We start from the raw sequence: 21676 nt of genomic DNA, 5'->3' as shown, positions 1-21676 counted from the left end.
GAGTACCGCAATCAAGCTAATTAACACATCCTTCACTTAACACCATTAATAATTTGTGTGTGTGGTGAGACCACTTACGATCTACCCCCTTAGCAAATTTCAAGTATACGGTATGGTATTGTTAGCTATAGTCATCATGCTGTACATTAGATTCCCAGAACTCACTCTATAACTGAAAGTTTGGACCCTTTGACTGATGTCTCCTAACTCTCCCCACTTCCCAGCCCCTGGCGCTCACCATTCTACTCTCTGTTACTATAAGTTCAACTTTTTAAGATTGTGCATATAAATGAAATGATACAATATTTGTCATTCTGTGTCTGGCTTATTTCACTTGGCGTAATGTCCTACATATGTACACACACACACACAAACACACAACACACACATCTCATATTTTCTGTATCTATTCATTTATAGATGGACAATTAGATTGCTTCTGTATCTTGGCTTTTATGAATAATGCTGCAATGAACATGGAAGTCTCTTCGAGATACTGATTTCCTTTTCCTTGGGCTATATACCTAGAAGTGGGATTGCTAGATCATATGACAGTTCTATTTTTAATTTTTTTTAGATTTTTTTAATTTTTAATTTTTTGAGGAACTTGCATATCTTTTTCCATAGTGGCTGCACCAATTTACATTCTCCTTTACAGTGGCATTTTAACTACACTCTTACCAACACTTGCTATTGCTTGTCTTTTTGATAATAGCCATTCTAAAGATTTTATTTATTTATTTGACAGAGAGAGAGACAGCGAGAGAGGGAACACAAGCAGGGGGAGTGGGAGAGGGAGAAGCAGGCTTCCCGCGGAGCAGGGAGCCCGATGCGGGGCTCGATCCCAGGACCCCGGGACCATGACCTGAGCCGAAGGCAGACGCCCAATGACTGAGCCACCCAGGCGCCCTGACAATTGCCATTCTAAAATGGTGAGGTGATAGCTCACTGAGGTTTTGGTTTTCTTTTCCCTGATGATTACTGATGTGAAGCACCTATTCATATACTTGGCCATGTGTATGTCTTCTTGGAAAACTGTTTACTCTTTCTCATTCTTTGTGTTTGTTTGGGGGCTTTTTTGTTTTTGTTTTGTTTTTGCTATTGAGCTTTATGGGTTCCTTCTATATTTTGGATATTAACCCCTTATCAGATACATGGTTTCCAAATATTTTCTCCATTCCATAGGTTTCCTTTTCACTTTGTTGATTGTTTCTTTTCCTGTGCAGAAGCACTTTGGTTTTATGTGCTTCCACTTACTTATTTTTGCTTTTGGTGCCAAATCCAAAAAAAAAAAGTTTTCTTCTAGAAGTTTTACAGTTTCAGTCTTATATTTAATCCGTCTCAAATCACTTTTTGTGAACTTTCGCAAGTGTTTTTTACTCTGTAGTGTCTTTTGCGTTTGGGCAATCGCCTACCTAAGGAGACGGAGTCTGCTTCTCTGCATAGACTACAAAGTTGCTAGTAAGTCTCAGCTTGAGTTTCTCTTGTAGCCGATGTGCAGACACTTGACATAGAAACAGCTCTTCCGACGTAGCCGCCTGGACTTTTTAGCAGAACCTAATGCCCCGAGAAGAAGAGAGCACCCGGAATCCATCCTGGTGAGGAGAAAGGCTGTGGGAGTAGCTACGTCTTGATCCCGGAGGCAGCAGTGGTCTCTGGGACTGAGCGAAACTACCGCCATGTCTGCAGTTGGTGGTACTAAGGTCATGCTGTGATGTCTGTACCTAAATGGTGGCTGCAATGAAATGCTGATGGGAAGATTGCTATGGCCTCATCTTTGGTACTTCCGGCTGTTCAGGTTTCCCATTTGCTTCTCTGGATCTTCCCAGAATCTCCTCAAAAAGATTCTTTGAGCTATTAATATCGTTTACTACTTAAATTAGCTAATTTGAAATATTTACTTCTCAGACACACAATTGATACCAAGAAAGTGTATAGGCAGTGGGGTCTTGATAGGATCAGCTCTGTGGCATGAGAGTGGTCCTTTGTCCCTGCCTGGATTGCCTCTGAGCCTTGGTCTCTGATCCTTCTGAACATCTCTGATCTTTATAATATTCTTTAAATTCACCTCTTTTCTTTTCTTTCTTTTTTTTTTAAAGATTTTATTTATTTATTTGAGAGAGAGAATGAGACAGAGAGAGAGAGCATGAGATGGGGGAGGGTCAGAGGGAGAAGCAGACTCCCCGCCGAGCAGGGAGCCCGATTCGGGACTCGATCCCGGGACTCCAGGATCATGACCTGAGCCGAAGGCAGTCGCTTAACCAACTGAGCCACCCAGGCGCCCCTAAATTCACCTCTTTTCTAATTAAATTAAATATATATGGCTTTGGCTATTTGCTGAAAGATGGTGAAAATGCTCAAAGATATAATTGTAACTACTTGCAAGTAGAATCACAAAATGACAAATCTGTTGCTGATTAAAAACATAAACATCTTTTATTATTTATAGTTTGATACTAACTCTAGAGTTTGAACTGATAGAAAAATTGATATCTAGATGTTATTACAAGTTAATCTGTTTTTGTTTGGTAAAAGCATTTGATATTAGTAGACCTTAAAGAAAGTACTTATTAGATATTTTACAGTGAAACAGTTAAAAAAAATGATTATTTTATCCCCAAATATTAATGTCTCAGAAATTTTCATTCCTGAAAAATATTTTGGTTAATTTTCCTTTCTGTATATATTTCCAAATTTTATGTTCAATTATTATGGGATCATGACAGTTAACAAAGTATCAAAAGATTGCATAGAAATATAATAATATCTTTCCATAAAAATCGTTTTGGTTCACACCTTATCTTTTAGTTCTGCAAATGTTATATATTTTAGCAATAAGATCTATAAAAGTTTACATCATCATATTAAAAATACTACTTTTTTGCTGAACTTTATTATTTTTTAAAAGAAGTGCATAAAATATGCACTATTCTTTAGAGTAAAATTAGTTTTTTTCCTTCGCCTTATTGTAGTTCAAATGATATGATGATAATTTAAATTTCAATTATAAATTTAACTGTATAATTAATCAATTTTGAAAATCCCTCTAAAATATACAGCAAATTGATTAGGCCAGAAATTAAGAATTTAAGGAGTGCCCTCTGCTGCATAAATTTAAGTGTGCAATGTCCTCAGTGCTTGCTTGCATAGAGTCACAAATTTTTTTTTTCATGAAGCCATACTAAAAATAAAAATATACAAGTATCACATTACCACCAAATACATGTTTATGAATTGCCTGTCCTTTCACTTCTCTAACCTGTACCATTTTTGTAATAAAAATACATAATTTTATTTCAGTAAACTAATAAATATTAGTTATTGCATTTAAGATGCATACTTGAAGAGATAAATAATATTCTTTTAAATATTACTAATTTGCCTTTAATAAGGAATAGGAATCTATTTTATTTTAATACACTTGGGCAAAATTCTATTATTTTTATTTCATGAACTGGCTTTGACTACTTATTCTAAGTCTAGGTGTAATCTAGATATAATTATATCTTTAGAATACATCTATGTTTCTCTATAACTAAGATTAAAAGTTTAATTAATATATAGTTGAAGTGTTCTTCTTGAACCTCTTATAAAATTCTTGAAAGAATATTTACCTCAGTACTTTTTGATGACATTTTTGAGAATCAACATTTATTCTACAGTAATAGTAAATCATTTTTATATCAATGTGAGTTTTTTGCTAACATTATCATTTGATTTATTAAAGTGTAATGTTAAAAACTGATAGTGATTTCTGAACATGTATGATCTTGAATTTGTAAATTTTAAAATGTAGACTTTTCTCAAATTTTCAAATAAATTTTTATTGTGCTTATTACACAAATGTAGTTAATTAATATCCTTTAATAAAATCACTTTATTAATTTGCTATATTCCTTTTCCTTTTTAAAATTTTCAGTCCCTGGGCGCCTGGGTGGCCCAGTTGGTTAAGCGACTGCTTTCGGCTCAGGTCATGATCCTGGAGTCCCTGGATCGAGTCCCGCATCGGGCTCCCTGCTCGGCAGGGAGTGTGCTTCTCCCTCTGACCCTCCCCCCTCTCATGTGCTCTCTCTCTCTCATTCTCTCTGTCTCAAATAAATAAATAAAATCTTTATAAAAAAAAAAAATTTTCAGTCCCTGACAAAAAAGATTCCCATGTTCTTTTCATGCAACTCTAGTAAATTAAAATTATAAATATGGTGATTCTTAAACATTCCAATGAAGTTTAAACTTAGTGAAATTTTCTTATATTTTGCAACTTAAATTTACAAGTCTAAGTCAATACGCAATTTCTTTTAAATATTCAAATGTGCCTAATCATCCAAAAACCTTAAAATTATCCAAATGCCAAATATGTAACATATCTTAATGTACAGTGATTTTTACATGTTCTGTTTAAGTGTGACACCAAATATTAGTATTTGGCAATTTGTTCATTATTTCTATACTTAATCCCATTCTTCTTGAAATCCCAAACATAGTCACTCAGGATAAAAATAATATCTTGGTAAGTAACTTGGGTGTCATTAGCTGGCTGGGTCTGCTTATCTATCAGGATTTTGGGCTGAGGTTGTTAATCTGGAGCTGTGGACATTTATAGACAGTGTTCATAGAACATAGACTTTTATATCAAGCCCTTTTGTTTGTTAGTTTTAATATACTTTTGTTAATAAGGCATTCAAAATTATAGTCATAAATGGTGCTGGTGTTTTTGCAACCTGAGTCTTCTGAGGTTAAACTCTAACTAATTCTCACATGTTCTCTTCAATTCTATGGCTTGGTTCATGCAAATATAATTATATAACTTTTTAATAAGCTATTTATCCATTGATTGGATTAAACTAATATATTTATGACCTAATTCTACTTTAAATTATTTTCATAGTATCGCTACCTGGAATATTCATATTTCTCATAAATATGTAAATGACATTCAATTTTGATTCTGGGTGCATCTTCCAGATGTGTGAATATGTTTCTAAGTTCCTTCTAGTGACATTATCACTAAAATAGACCCAAGTGTGTGTATTGGTTAATTATAATTACAAAAAGGTTTTAACAAACAACCACAAAATCTCAGTGGTATACAACAATCAGACTTTATTCAGCTGGCGTCTCTGAGGCAACTAAAGGCTGATTGATCTACACTGGGCTCTGCAGGAAAGACTGGTTATGGTCCTGTATCTCACACTCCCACTGGGAGCAGTGAGTCTGCATTGCTATGTACTTCTCATTGCTGTGGCCAAAATACAAGAAGGTAAAACCAGTTGCATAAACACTTGGAAGGCTCAGCCACATGATGCCCACTAGCATTCCATTGGTGATGTCAGGCGCATTTTCCATTTTCCAAAACACTGCAAGTGATGATTTTGTCATGTGTTTCACCACTAAATAACACATATCACCGTTTTTCCAGCTGCTTATGTTTTATCACCGTTTTTCCTGTAGCATTCCCCTTTTAAGTATTATTTTCTGTCAGTTATCTTTAGCTGCAGAAAAAAACTCAACAGAACAACACACACACACACAACCTATAAAATTCAGTTGCCTAAAACAATGATATATTTTGCCCATATGGATACAAAAAAGGTGGGCCAGCTCGGCTTGTCTCCATAGTAAGGTTGGGCTCAGATCTGCTTTATGTTTTTATTTGGGGACAGCATTTCCTCAGGGAAACTCTTTTCACAGTGATGGCTGAGACATAGAAGAAGAAGCCCAACCACACAGATTCTTTTCAAACATCTGGGTCTGTCATATCTGCTAATATCCCATTGTCAAAGCCTAGAAACAAGATTGGGGAAAGCAGCTCTGCCCATTGAAGTAGAGAGAAAAGAGATTGAGCATTTTTTAACAATAATCTGATGCACCACACAGATGAGGATTGGCCATCTGCAAAGGTCGATATATGCTAATTACAACCAGAAGTAAACAATTATTTTCAGTGACTCACTCTGATAGACATATGGGCATACAAAAAAAATCAATAATTGAGATATTAAAGGACTGGATTTCAATCCTAACTCTGTCATTTGTTGTACAAATGGATAAATTAATTTCAATTATTTTAAATAAAGATCCCAGTGAAATTGCTTCATTAAAACAAAACTGCAAATATTTTTTTAAAAGTATTTTTATATCCCCAGTAAATGATTGATTTCTTAAATTATTATGTAGACTCCTTGGCATTCTCTTTCATATCAAAGGATTCTTCATTCATATATAGTCACAGTATGAGGTTGGATAAAAGCCATGTTAAAATTAGAAATACATATATATTCATATTCATATTGTTTCCTTATATGGGAGGGAAACAATATGAGTAAGAGAATGAGAGAAGTGCATGAATAATACAGGAGAAAGCAGGTAGAAAGTCAAATATTTTGATACTGGCAAAGTCATATGTTTAACCTACTCTAATGCTAATTGACAGAATAACAAATTAAACCGTTTTATTCAATATTTGTAACTTTTAATAAGCTAGGAAAGTTTTCCTGTGATTATAAAGGTCATATACAAGTATAAAAATAAGGAAAATAGGAAATCAAAAATTGAATGTGTTCCTAAAATTATTTTTAAATTGTAAGTCTATTTTGCTTTTAATTCTTTATTTAGAATGCGCTCATCTTTGGAAAAAGAAATAGAACGACTGGAGTCAGCTTTGTCTGTATGGAAATGGAAGTATGAAGAACTGAAAGAATCAAAGCCAAAAAGTCTGAAAGAGGTATGGAGGCATACTATGTAGAGGAAGAAATGAAACTGACAGTTTTCTCTGTTCAGATGTGTAACCTAGTAGGCAGAAAGCTCCATAGACAAGAGGAAAAGTAAAAAATTGAATTCCCTTCACAAGAGGGATATTTTAACTCACATGTTCATGTGAACTCAGTCAAACTCAACCCACAAGAAATCTTGTTCTAAATAACACATATTTTTAATGATCAACATTACACAATTAACTATCCATTCCAGGCACATGTGAGGGGAATGCTAAAGAGGTCATTATACCATAGCACTTATAATAAACAATTTTATCTTATTCTTTTGTGTGACAGTATGAAAATACCAATATACCTCAAGTGCACCTAGGTTCTTTTCATATTGGCTTTATGGATTATTCAGGATCAGCAACTTGCCTTTATACTTTTCCTTTGCATTTTCATCAATAAAATTCTGTCACGAACCTTTCCCATTTCAATGATTTATTAATTTTCATTGTTAAAACAATATTAATTGCACATCTTGTGTGTACCAAAGCATTGTTCTAGGTAAGCATGTGGGATAGAATAATGAGCAAAGAAAAGAAAAATCCTGACAAAATGATGACAAGCCAAATGCTTCAAATGAGTCAACATTTAGTTGGGTGTCTATATATCTGTGTTTATTTATATATGTATTACATTAATTATATACTATGTATTATACGTTATATATTACATGTATACACACACACACACATATATATGTCCATGCATACAAAGCATACGTATGCTGACCAGCTGTCTAAAAGAAGGTGAGTCTCTAAATCAAGTATGTAATTGTGCCTTAATCAAAAGCACTATTCCATCCGTTGTTAAAAAACGTGGTGAGCAGTATTTCTCTTTGTTTATGAAATCCCATATTAATGTTGCTTCAGGTTTGTTTCCAGCAAGTGGTAAAGTTTAGAGTCATCACGTTTGTTGAACTCACATGACGAACCTTAGTTGCCAACATAAGCCTGACTTAGGAGTCCTACGTAGGCGTTCTGACGTCCGTGGAGTATAGTAATGATCATGCACTGGCTCAGAAATAGTCAGCTATGTTAACACAGTGGACCCCTGAGATTTAAAATGAGGGAGAGCTTTTCCTAATATTATTAAGCAAATATCTCCTGCTTAAAAATATATTAACAAAAGGTCATTTCAGTGAGAGCCACAGATGGTTAGTTTGAGAACATTTCTCAATGAGCCTAAATTAAACAATTAAAGCTAACAAGCCACATAAAGTTTACCTCTCCTTTATAGATTCACGTTAGATTGTCATAGTTGTTTTGTTTTTAGCTCAAGCTTTCGGTATATGTATATATGTATACACAATGTATGTGTGTGTACATATACACATGCATTTATATATGGATTCATAGCATTTATATTCACAGGTACCTAACTGAACATGATGTCTCTGAGTGTGAACAAGGACAGTAAATTAATGTTATACAGGAAAACAGTTCAGAATACAAGAATTATATATATTTAGAATGTATGTGTATTTGCCCCTATAATTTAATGGGCTCTAAATTTGATTGGGAAAACTAATACTGAAGATAGAATGGGTTTTAAATTTAAAATAAATGTGCATTTACTCTTTCTTGCCACTAGTGGGCACTGCAGACTTGACAACATTAGTTTCTTAATGCTTTTTTTCCAAGTAATTTAACATTTATGTAGCAACTGTTTTTGAAAAAGGCATGTTTTGAGTTGGTTTACAAAGGATATGTATATTTTAAATGTTTAATGTTTTATATTCAAAGATGATATTTTGGACATTAAGTGGGAACATGTCTACTTTAACAAAGCTTTATAGATGAGAAAAAATAAAACCAATATAGCATTTTACACTGTAAAATGGGTCTACATTTGATACACATACAGAAATATGTATTAGTACATATGTGATCCTTTTACTTGATAAAATTATAGAGGTTTTGAAACAGGGGAAACCTCAACACTGTTGTGAAAAATTTGTTCAACTATTTAAACTTTGAGCACGTTTCAGTTCAATGAACTACAAATTTGAACATTGAGTGGAAGTGACAATTAATAAAAAAAGTTTTACTGTAGATGATGGAAAGTTAATTTTAACAGAGAAAAAGAAAAAACATTATTTGATTTATTTATATGAGATTACTTTTTAAAATCTCTTTCTACTCCCTAAAAATGGAATTTGTGATAATCTTTAAAGCCTTTTTAGAAGAGATATGATATGCACATATGTTTAAATTATTTTATAAAATATTGTGGAACATTTGAAAATATTTAAAAACTGAATAAGGAAAAATACTTTGTCACGTAATTTTTATGTATACTTTGTTTTATCATAGATTAGAACAAGAAGAATTTTGTGGTACATTTAAGATGGCATTGTAGAGTAATTATAAGTGTAAAATATTCAAAGTTTCTATTCAGTTGATTGACAATCTGGAAATGTGTCATGATGTATCCTTTGGAACTTCATGTGAATTCTCTTTTTTACTCCATTCCTCAAAAATTATGATAAATGACCTTCACTTACACTGTAGCTCCTCATCTATAAAAAAATTTTGAATACAAATGTAATTCTGTTTTAGATGCCTGAAACTGTTACAAGCAAATACATGCCTGGCTAGGAACTGCTGATAGAAAGATTAGCAATTTTTAGAGATGGAAACAGATGTGCTTAATAGACCAAGGTTTTTAAAAATGTATTTGAAAATCTGGCATCTTTAGAGGGAAATCATTCTTAAATCACTGACATTTAGCAAAGAGTAAATATAAGAACTTAACTGTAAAATCTAATACGTATTTAAAACACAACCAAGACAATGAGTAGTAGAAATGATATTCCAAATGCTGTTCCCATGCTAAATTTAATACTTATTCAGCTTTTCCTTTGCACATGTGTAAGTACTGATTTGGAATTACAATATGAATTCCAATTTTTTGAAATGGTTATTTTCATGAAACCTCATGATCTAGAGAATCGAATATTTATGGAAGTAATATTGATTACAAATAATTATGAATACTCTGGTTTCTCTTCAGATCATGTAAATCTTTTGCCTTTTACAAATAATTATGGTACTTTTGCTTTAACAATAAATGACTCTGATTCTTTCCATAATGGAAGATATCTTACCATATATGGAGAATACTGCTAACATTTTAAAATTGGTCTCAAACTGAAAAATGAAATGTAACTTTAAAAATGAAATGTAATTTGTCTTTGAAAGTTTTGTACTCTTACTGGAATTTTTTTAAGGATTTTATTGAGGTATCTTCTATCTTTTTGTGATAATAACTGTTTCTAGTAATTTATAATTTACAATGTTCTTTTGTAATATTTATATTAAATTCTTACAGAGACAAGCTTTGTGGGGCCATATACAGCACTAAGGGCCGTCAATAAAGCCTTATCTCAAATACCTCAAAACACCGTTCTGATTTTGGGGAAACAGAAGGTTAGAATTAGGATTATATGTAGCTAAAATTCTACACTATTACCTTTAATTTTTTTCAGAAATAAGATTTTTTCTAAATTTTTCTTTCTTTTATTTATTTTTTACTTGAAGTTTAGTTGAAGATACCTTCACTTTTTAAAAGATTATGTCAGTGGACACTTAGGTTGCTTCCATATTTTGGTGAGTATAAGTAATGCTGCAATAGATGGAAGGATGTATATACTTTGTGAATTAGTATTTCATTTTTTGGGTAAATACCCAGTAGTGTAATTATTGTATCATATGGTATTTTTATTTTTAATTTTTTGGGAAACCTCCATACTGTTTTCCACAGTGGCTGTACCAAATTACATTTCCACCAACAATACACGAGGGTTCCCTTTTCTCCACATCTTTGCCAACACTTGTTATTTCCTGTCTTTTTTATTTTAACCATTCTGACAGATGTGAGATGTATCTCACTGTGGCTTTGATTTGCATTTCCCTGATGATGAGTGATATGAGCATTATTTCATATGTCCGTTGGCCATCTGTATGTCTTCTTTGGAGAAGTGTCTTTTCATGTTTCCTGACCATTTTTAATTGGATTATTATTATAATTATTTTTTTTGGTGTTGAGTTGTATGAGTTCTTTATTTATTTTGAATAGTAACTCTTTATTGGGTATGTTATTTGCAATATTCTCCCATTCAGGAGGTTGTCTTTTAGTTTTGTTGATTGTTTCTTTTGCTGTGCAGAAGCTTTTTATTCTGATGTAGTCCCAGTTTATTTTTGCTTTTCTTTCCCTTGCCAATATGACAGCTATTATGCATGCATAAGGAAAAGATCCTCAAAGATACTTATTTGAAATAGGTGGATGGCGAAGCGTTAGTACTGTTATGAGCTCAAAACTTAGTTTAAACCTCTCTCATATTGCTATTTTTGTGGCTTAAAGAAATTACTCCATAGAAATGACCAAAATTGTTAATATATCTTATCAGTTCTAACCCTAAACTGTAGCTCCTACCATTGCTTTCCATCTCTGCTACTTTCCCAGTCATAACCATCAGATCTCCTACTTTGCCCCCTCCTGCCAGATCTCTTATCCATCACTGTTGAACTTTTTATTTTTCCATCCAGCCATCAGAGTGATATTTCTAAAAACACAAACTGGATCATATTACACCCTTTCTTCAAACACTTCATTGACTTCCCTTTTTAGAGTATAGCTGCCCTCCAAGTAATTGGAAGGCTAAGGAAATTTAAATCCACCTGGTTAAACCACCAGATGTTGACAATTCAAAGGATGTCTGATAATGATACCACTCTTTTCTACCCTAAACTGCTCTAACGAGCAGTGCCCCAAATTTCAGTGGATAGGACCCGACAGATGATTATTTTTGACTTACATATACGCCCTACATGTGTTTGGAGGGTAGCCTTCTCCTTCTATGTAGTGACTCTGTGCCCTGGGCTCTCAGAGGTCATGCAGCTGAGATGAACACTCTGCATCTGATCAAGATTAGGAAAGAGAATGGGGATCATATGGGGCTTTGTGCTCTGGGCTTGGGGGCAGTGTACCTTAGTTCCACTTATAACCCACAGGCAAGTACTCATTTGCATAGTGACACCTAATTGTAAGGAATGTTGGGAGATGTATTCAAGCTATATACTTAAAAAGAAAGAGAAAATGAATTTTGTAACCATCTAACCAGTTTTCTGCTGCAGGAATCAATATATTACATAATTAGTAGCATTTACTGATTAATATGTTATCTTATTAATAAATATATTAATTAATATATTACCTTCATTGTTACTGATAAGACATATGTAAGGGAAAGTGAGCTTCCTAATCCTAAAATCCATATTAAAAAGTTTGACTTATATCCCCACAGATGAGCTGGACAAATGAAAGCTATTTTTCATGTGAGACCCTTTTACTCTTCAGCCTTTGTGTTTGAGAAAAATTGTGGAAGGTATGTTTCTTGCAGATCTCTCTTACCCAAAGAACGGGAGAGAAAGGAGTAGAGCTCCAGGTGCCCAATTTCCCCTTTAAATTCACCAGTGAAATAACTCCTCCTCCTCCTGGGAAGGAAAGAATAATAGATGGAGGGACACCTGGAGTTGTAGGCAAATAGCTGTCCATCCACAGGGATGGATGCTTTGAGTAGAGAAAAAAACTCCCCTCCCTTTACTATTTACCATAGTCTACATGATTTCACTTTTTTTTTTTTTTTAATCAACTGGTGGATACTTGTTCCTGTGCTGGCTGGAGTGATTGATCCTGACTACCAGAGGGAATTTGGACTGGTGCTCCCCCATGGAGCTGAGGAAGATTGTATCAGGAATGCAGGAGATCCCTTAGGGAGTCTTAGTATTACCATACTCTGTGATTAGGTTGGTGGAAAACTACAAAAATCCAATGCAGGCAGGATTAGTAATGGTCCTGAGCCTTCAGGAATGAAGGTCTGGGCATCCCACCAGGTAAAGAATCATGACCATCTAGGTGCTTGCTGAAGACAAAGGGAACACAGAATGAATGGTTGAAGGAGATAAAACCAGGTGGCCAATTACAGAAATGAGGACTGTAAGTGTCATGAGTATTTCTTTCTTGTTTTGCTGTGAATATGCCTATCCCTCTGTCTGCCAGCAGAAACCAACACTGTTTATCTCTTTATATCTTTGTTTTCTTTCCTCTCTGATTCCCTATCATTAACATAAGATGTATTGCTTTAATATCAGTATTTAAGCATTATTAATTTACTTCAGAGTATTTAACTTATGGGATATCAGGAGAAGAGTAAACATTACTCAGGGACTTTACCTACTCTTCTGAAGAAGGATTAGTGCATTTTCAGTTCTATGCAGAAAAGTTGTATCATGTTAGATGGAATTAAGACCTTGTTTTTGTCGTTATGTAAAGATTAAGTGTGGTTTTTAAGAGTTGCATATGGATGCCAAGCTGACAAATGGTTGTGATGTGATGGTTAATTGTGATGGTTAATTTTATATGTCAACTTACCTGGACTAAGGGTTGCTCCGGTCTCTGGTAAACATTTCTGGTGGGTCTTTGAGAGTGTTTTTGGCAGAGAATAAAATTTGAATGGGCATTCTGAGTAAAGAAAATCCCCCTCCCCAGTGTAGGCAGACATCAACCAATCCACAGAGGGTCTGAGTAGAACATAAAGGCAGAGGAAAGGTGAATTTGCTCTTTGCTTGAGCTGGGACATCCATCTCCTCTTGCCCCAAACATCGCCACTCCTGGTTCTTGGGCTTTCAGACTTGGGCTGGGAATTTTACCTTTGGCTCCTAATTCTCAGCTCTTTGGGCTTGGACTAGAATTTACTCCACTGGCTCTTCTGGTTCTCCAGTGTGCAGACTGCAGATCCTGGGACCTCTTGGCCTCCATAACCACATGAGTCAATTCCCGTAATAAATCTCTCATCTATATACGTGTGTTTATGTTTATATATATATATATATTTTTTTTTTCTTTTTCTTTTTCTTTGGAGAACCTTCACTAGTACCTTTTGGTCCATGCTCTTTTCTCTGTCTAGAACAGTCACACAAAATGCTTTCACCTCCTACCAGCCAGTCACATCTTGCCATTAACCTCAGTTTACATATCGTTTCATAAAGAGGAATGGTTTCAGTCCAAAAAATGCTTCCTTTACTGTATTCCTTCAAAGAAATATGCAAGATTTTAAAAGACCTTTTCAAAACGTGTACTTATTTTTGTGTTTGTTTACTATATGCCTTTCCCTTCGAACTGTCAGCTTCATGATAATATATATCACGTCTGCTTTATTCATCTCCCTCTAGCCAGTGCTGAACAAATGTTATTATAATTTGTGGTGACCCACCCTTTTTTTCTCTGGCTCTGTATGCTTATATTTCTGAATGATCACTGCAGCTATAGTGTAAGAAGGGTAGGGGGAATCCTAGACTTGTCTTTTATTAGCCTGATGAGGCTACTGCTGTACATCCCTGAGGATTTTAGATTTTCCAGGGCACTGGAGTGAACCTTCACCCCTAACATCCTATCCGTCATGAAAATCTGTTCAGTTTGTTCTTTGCAAGACACAAATTAGCTTATCAGGCCGAAGAGTGAGGCAGATAAAATACTGAAATGTATAAGAACAATGAAGCATATGGGACACCAGTTTGCTGATATAAGTGCCTTCAAGACCTTTTAAACAAACCTAATTAAGAATAATATAAGCACTAAATTACATAAGTCAGAATGAATTGAACTACTAGTGGATAATTTATAGACATTGCCAAGGTAACGCTCAGAACACTGTGATGACTGACTTAGCTCGAAGGCTACTATAAGAATTATGAAAGAAAATTAGGCTATTCAGAACCCACTTTGCTTGTGGATATAAAGATATAGATAGGCACAGATATAGAAGATATAGATATGAAGAAAAGGACAGGTTGAAATCAGAGGTTTCAACATCTATTTAAGTTAAGCAATACTATTTTAAAAATTAAAACATAACACAAAGGAATCAGTTGATATTTATAGCAATTAATAGTTTGAGAATAATGATAAAAGTGGGTCAAAAGGAAAAAAAAAGATAAGTTCTCTGGGTTACACAATGGTTTCACAGAGTGAGGACAGTTGGTCTATGAAACATCTTTATTTTATATCCGAGTTGACAGGACATTTTCCAGTAAGGCATGACTCATATATCTAAAGATTCTTATTTTACCTTTTTCTGTAAGAAGGCTCTATACAAGGACATTCAGTTAGGAACATTCTGGAGATAAGAATCCTCTTTTCAGTAAAGAGCATTAGTATTCTTACCTTTAGGAGCAGTTTTCATATTGCAAAGAAGATTGAACAAAGATACCTGCCATCTTTTCCCTTCCCCAAGTGTATGCCCAGTTCACCCTTACCATGGACTGACACCAAACGTATTTGATTGTATACAACTGAATGAAAAAACCTGATCTAGAACAAGAATGTATGGTATGCCATTTAAAAAATTCTGTATGATACAAAAAACCTGAAATGATATATTTTAAATTGTCCATTTTTTCATATGCATTACATATCATTTTTAAATTTAGAAACATGCTTTTAAAATTTTTTTCAAATATGTAATTTGAAGATAAGGATTCTAGAGTTAGAAGTTTGAGTTTTTTGGGTTTGGAGGTTGCATTTTTGGGGAATTCCAAGTGTTTCTAATGAAATTTTTTTAGTTTATTGGGGTATAATTGATATGCAAAAATACATTTAATGTATACATTTTGATGAGTTTGGATAGATGCATACATCTGTGATACCATCACCACTAAGGTACTAAACATATCCATCATCTCCTGAAATTATCTTGTATTCTTTGTGTGCATGTATGTGTGTTGTGGTAAGAATCTGTCCTCTTAATATGTTTTAAAGTGCATATGCCATATTAACTGTAAATACTATAGTGCACATCAGATCTCTAGAACTTATTCATCTTGCATAACTGAAACTTTATACCCATTTAAAAACAATTCCCCCTTTCCCTCTCTCTTTTATCCCCTGGCAACTACCATTTTATTCTGTTTCTATGAGTTTGACTATTTTAGATACTTCATATAAGTGGAATCATGCAATATTTGTCTTTATGTTACTGACTTATTTCACTTAGCATGATTTCCTGTAGGGTTCATCTCTGTTGTTGCAAATAGCAGGGTTTCCTTCCTTTTAAAGCTAGATGATATTCCACTATATGTATATACCAGTATTTTCTTTATCCATTAATCTGTAAATATATTTTTGTTTCCATATCTTGACTACTGTAAATAATGCTGCAATGAACATGAATAGGTATCTCTTAGAGATTCTGATTTCAATTATTTGGATACCCATAAGTAGGATTGCTGGATCACATGACAATATTTTTAATTTTTTGAGGAATCCTTAAACTGTTCTCCCATATACCTCCTGCCCCCACACATACTAGCCTTCTGCATCATCAACATCACTTACCAGAATGCTACATTTTTTTTTTTTACCAAGGATGAACATTCCTTGACACATGATAATCACCCACAGTTCATCATTTACCCTAGGATTCATTCTTGGTGTTGTAAATTGTGTGGGTTTAGACAAATGTATAATAATATGTATCCATCATTATGGTATCACACAGAGTATTTTTACTGTCACTGTTCTAAAAATCTGCTGTGTTCTGTCTGTTTATCCTTCCTTGCTCCCTTAACCCTTGGCAACCACTGATCTTTATATTGTCTCATAGATTTGCCTCTTCCAGAATGTCATATAGTAACATCTTGGTTACTTGCAAGATTTAGCAGTTATGAATAAGGCTGCTATGATCATTTGGGTGCGGTTTTTGTGTGTTTTTCCTTCTCATTTCATTTAATTATTACCCCTGCTGAAATGAGTTACTGCCTTAGATTATTTCATAGATCATGACCACCCTCTAGATAGCAGCATTCAAAGGAGAGGGTAGCAGCTCAGAGTACGGCAAGTTATGTGGAAGGAACTCCGGTGAGCTCTTCTGATGAGAAGGGGCTATTCGTGTGGTGGAGACTCAGAGCACCACTGACTCCTCTCCAGGGCTGTAGTGCATTCTAATTAGTATCAGTAGTTTTAATGAGGGTTAAGAAATCCTAGATACAGAAGGCTCCTTTAGCTGGTATTTTAACAGGGATCATATGGGAGGATTGAAAAGACACAGATGACGACCTGGAATAGAGAGTATTCTTTGGGATGCACTTTAGAATGTGTAGTTGTCTCATGAGGCAATTCTCCTTTGTAATACAGTTCTGAAGTTGTGATCAAAGACAATGGAAGATATAATTATATATTCACATTAAAACTTCTTCTAATGTAGATGAAATGAGGAGCCAGTGGAATCTCATAAGGGTTCTCCCATGGATAATCTGAACTTTAGAAAAAAGAAAGTAAATAATCATTTAATGTAGTTGTACTGAATTAGCAGAATCCATAGGATTCACCTGAAAAGAATTTATATATAATCTATCTCCAGGTCTCTTTTTGGACATTTTGATATAATTAGTTAGGAGCGCTTATCATGTATCTGTACTTTTAGAAGCTCATTATTCTGATATACACCCCAAATTGAGATCTGCTGCTGTAAAATATTAGATCTCAGAGCAGGGTTGGGAGGACCATTGAGAGCCTCAAAACCAATTGTGATCATTCATTTTATGTTACAGATCAACTTTACTCATAACTGAGTACCCAGATATTTGATCAGACATTGTTTTAGGTGTGTCTCTGAGGGTGTTTCTGGATGAGATTAACATTTGGATCAGTAGCAGATTGCTCTTCCTAATGTGGGTGGGCCTCATCTAATCAGGCGAAGGCATGAATAGAACAAAAAGGCTGACCCTCCTGCAACTAAGAGGGAACTCCATCTGCCTGACTGTCTTCCAGCTAGGACATCAGTTTTTTTTTATTTCAGACTTGAACTGAAACATCAGCTCTTCCTGGGTCTCAAGCCTGTGGGACTCAGACTGGACCTCTTCCATGGGCTTTTCTGGTCCTCATGTCTTTAACTTGGACTAGAACTTTCACCACTGGCTCTCCTTGGTCTCTTCAGCTTGCCAACTGCAGAAATTGGGAATTGTCAGCTTCCATAAATCATGTGAGCCAATTCCTCATGATAAGTATCTTTATGGGAAAAAAAAATAAAATGTAAAAATAAATGGAAAGATTTTAATGTAATGTAAAATAAAATAAGAATGATATATATCTTCTATTTGTTTCTCTGATGAACCCTGACTAATATACCAGCCTCACTGAAAAACCCATAGCTTAACCAGATCTACTCACTGCAAGTCCTGGTTTCTTTCCATCTGATGATCTGATACATGTAACTGAAACAGTTACATGTATTCCCAGTTAGTAACATAAATTATGAAATGGAATGTATACATTCCTTATTTTTCATATTGACTGGTAGATTGACTTAAAAATAATTTCTTTATGTATTGTAGAGAAAATACTGTGCTAAAAGAAAGATACTTGTTACTTGGTGATTTAGTGTTTTGAACTATATACACTCCTTTGAGTTCTACAAAGGAGAAGGAGCGTGGTTCCTTCTCTGCAAAGGCCGCTGTACAGATAAGCTGAAGAAGTTTCAGCTCCATGCCCCTGACATGGACCCCTTCTAGGACCTAGCAAGCCATCCTAGCAAGATGTAAATATGTTCATATATTTTTGTGTAATTTGCAAAAATAAAATAATTGAGACTTATTTAAACCTCTACCTCTTTCCACTCTAAATTTGCCCCCAACACTCTTTCCTCTTCAATCTTGGACACGAAGTAGCTGTGGAAATATTTGGGGTCTCACCAAGTTGAAATTGAATTGAGGATACATACAGTTTATATATGGTGGAATATATTTTTGGATGTGTTTGTTATGTATACCTAGTTAGTATGGAAGTTCTCACCTCTCAGAAACATACTTGATACTTTTAAATGAAAAAAAAAAAGAAAAGCATATAAAAGATAAATTTTAGGATACCTATATTTGTGGGGTACAAGTTTGAAAAAGTGAATATCCCCAACAGCAAATAGGCTTGTGTGTTATCCTGTGAGCTTATTTATCCAAACTTATTTCACAAAAAACTGACCAACTATTCTGGAAGAAAGACTAAACCCTCTTTATTAAAAATGATGTTACATAGTCACTGTCATAATAAAAGTTGATGACAGTGTATACAGTCAAAAGTGTAGGAAAAATTTTTAGTTGTTATTTAGTAGTTATTCCTAGACCTTTATATTATTTTTCAGGATTTTATGATATATTATGGTATATGTCAGCTTTCCAAAATTTGTGAATGTTGTTTCCTCATTCTAAATAACTGTTTACTTTAATTCCTAATTGTGCTTTGTCCCCAGTTGAAAAAAAAAAAAAATCAGCCTCTATAAAACCTGAATTTACTCATGTTCCTCTGCTTTCCCTTAGCTCAACCTCCAAAATTCCAGCAGATGGCTTTCTTCTGCATAGTGTGATTTCCTGGTGTCCACACTATTATTTTATTACTTATTATAAGTGCCTGCTTGCTTTTTACCTCTTCACCTAGAGAACAATCACCTTCAAGACCGAGACACCTTCTACTACCTGAGTCTGACTCAGTGAGAAGCGGTCAAAAGACACTTGCAATGGACTTAATGAGGGTGGGTAAATGTTTTAGGGCAAGGAAAGGAGAGTTGCTGGAGGATTCCCAACCCCTTGCTTTTGGCCTATTTTCCATTGTTCTGGCTCCCCCTCCCCCGCCACTGTATAGAGATGGCTTTTGCTGATTCTACATATAGCACTGTTTACACAAAAAGACACAATATCCCAAAGAAGAAAAGTGGATTGTCAGCTATTTGGTCATGGGAAGGGTTTGCACAGGTCAGGCTCTTATCTCCAAAGATTTCAAAAATGCCATATGTTAGGGGAGAGGAAGAATGCATTAACCAACTTCAAGTCACCAAATGAGTGAAAAATTATATAAGATGGAATGTTTCCAAGAGTAACTTATTTACATAAAAAGGAAACAGCATTGTATGCATTTTAGACTTAAATCATAAGTTTAAGTTCTATTTTAATATTGACAGAGAGTTTGGGAAGTATCAAATTCACTTTGAACCACAATTTCAGTGTTAAGTAATGAAATACACAGAGAAGTGAGTGAGTAGGCTTTTTAATTCTTCCTCAGATAGGGATGCCAATGAGACAAATTAAGAGGTGGAAGCTCATTTTGTGCTTCAGGTAGTTTCATTAAGAATGCTCCTAACAGAAGCTCTTTGCGTTTTAAAATTAAAGGAGAAGCCATAATTGCTGTGATTCTTTCAAGGAAGTAATCTTTGCTCTTTACATATTTTTAACAGCTTTACTGCAATTCACAGACTATACAACTCATCCACTTAAAGAGTACAGTTCAGTACCAGTGTATTCACAGAGTTGTGTAACCATCACCACAATCAACTTTAAAACATTTAATCAGTCCAAAAAAGAAACCTCTGTCCATTAGCATGACCCTCCAACCACCACAGCTTTAGGTAGTCACTAATCCAATTGAACACTATAGATTTGCCAATTCTGGGCATTTCATATAAATGGAATTTTGACTGGCTTCTTCCACTTTATGTTGGTTTTTGAATACAGTTATGTAATTTGCTATCTCAGCCACTATTCCTGCCACAACTCAGTAAAGACATAAACATTATGCTGATCTTTTTTATGGAAACCTCATTTAGAAAAATATTATTAGGAGGTCTAATTATCCAAAATACACAAAGAACTCTTAAAATTCAACAGTAAGAACACAAACAACCTGATTTAAAAATGGGCCAAGAACTTAGACACTTTACTAAAGAAGATATACAGATGGCAAATAAACATATGGGAAGATGCTCCACATCCTCTATCATGAGGAAAATGAAAATTAAAACAACAGTAAGATACCACTGCACACCTAGGAAAATGACCCAAATCGGGAACACTGACAACACCAAATGCTGACAAGGATGAGGAGCAACAGGAACTCTCATTCATTGCTGGCGGGAAAGCAATATGGTAAATACAGTTAGCAATGCTGGACTGTATATTTACAAGTTGCTGTAAGAATAGGGCTTTAGTATTTCCCCAAGAACAATAACAGCAATTTGATAATTGTAGTTTCACGCACTCAGCGTGGAGCCTGCTTAAGTTTCTCTCTCCCTGTGCCCCCGCCCCCCACACCATTCTCCCCCTCTCTTCTCTCTCAGAAAAATCAATCTCTTTAAAAAAAAAAAAAAGATCTTTAAAGGACATTTGAATAGTTATAAATGATGGGGAAAAAAAGACTTTTTCTTCATTACTGGCTTTGAGCAATTTGATTTTGATCTGTGTTGATATAATCTTTATATATTTTTCCACTTGAGTTTGTGGAATTTCTTGAATCTGTGTATCTAGGCTTTTATTAAATTCGGAAAATTTTTGATCATTTTTTAAAATATTTGTCCCCAACCCTTTCTCAGGGACTCCAATTACATCAAGCCACTTGAAGTTCTCTTGGAGCTTGCTAATTAGCACCCATGTAGTCCTGTTGTGGTGGGCTAATGGAAATATACTGGAGGGCTTTGAGAGAGGAAATTTGGTTAGTGGGCTATATCCAGCACCTTGATCATTCCTGAGGGTTCAGATGGTCTTCTCTATGATTAGGTTATCAGTATTTGCTAAATAGCACAATGGAAGTTAGGCCTCTACCCTCCCATAGAGATTGGGCAAAAGAGTGCTATCTCCTTCATGGGTACATTTCATAAGAGATGGTTCCCAGCTCCTAGAGAAAGACATGCCTGGATTATTAGGAAGCTGGCAGAAGCCTGGGAGAAGATTTATACCTCAAAGAAGTAGAGCAGGAATTTACAATTGCCAGATGTTGTTTTCTTTCTTCCTTCCTTCCTTCCTTCCTTCCTTTCTTTCTTTCTTTCTTTCTTTCTTTCTTTCTTTCTTTCTTTCTTTCTTTCTTTCTTTCTTTCTTTCTTT

General features: G+C 34.7%; 1 protein-coding gene across 7 annotated transcripts in view; it reads left to right on the top strand.

Annotated features, from left to right (window-relative positions):
- Window positions 1-21676, top strand: part of CCDC102B (coiled-coil domain containing 102B) — a 198717-nt gene that overhangs the window by 101073 nt on the left and 75968 nt on the right. For all 7 annotated transcript variants that reach the window (XM_034996059.1, XM_034996060.1, XM_034996061.1 and 4 more), the window contains one exon: window positions 6613-6721. In XM_034996059.1, the coding sequence (XP_034851950.1) occupies window positions 6613-6721 (109 nt within the window). The remainder of the gene's footprint in view (window positions 1-6612; window positions 6722-21676) is intronic.

This window comes from Mirounga leonina, unplaced genomic scaffold (assembly GCF_011800145.1).
Source record: "Mirounga leonina isolate KUSES-001 unplaced genomic scaffold, KU_Mleo_1.0 Mir_93, whole genome shotgun sequence".
NCBI classification, from domain to species: domain Eukaryota; kingdom Metazoa; phylum Chordata; class Mammalia; order Carnivora; family Phocidae; genus Mirounga; species Mirounga leonina.
Note: the sequence above shows the minus strand (reverse complement) of the source record. Positions and strands in the feature narration are given on the sequence as shown.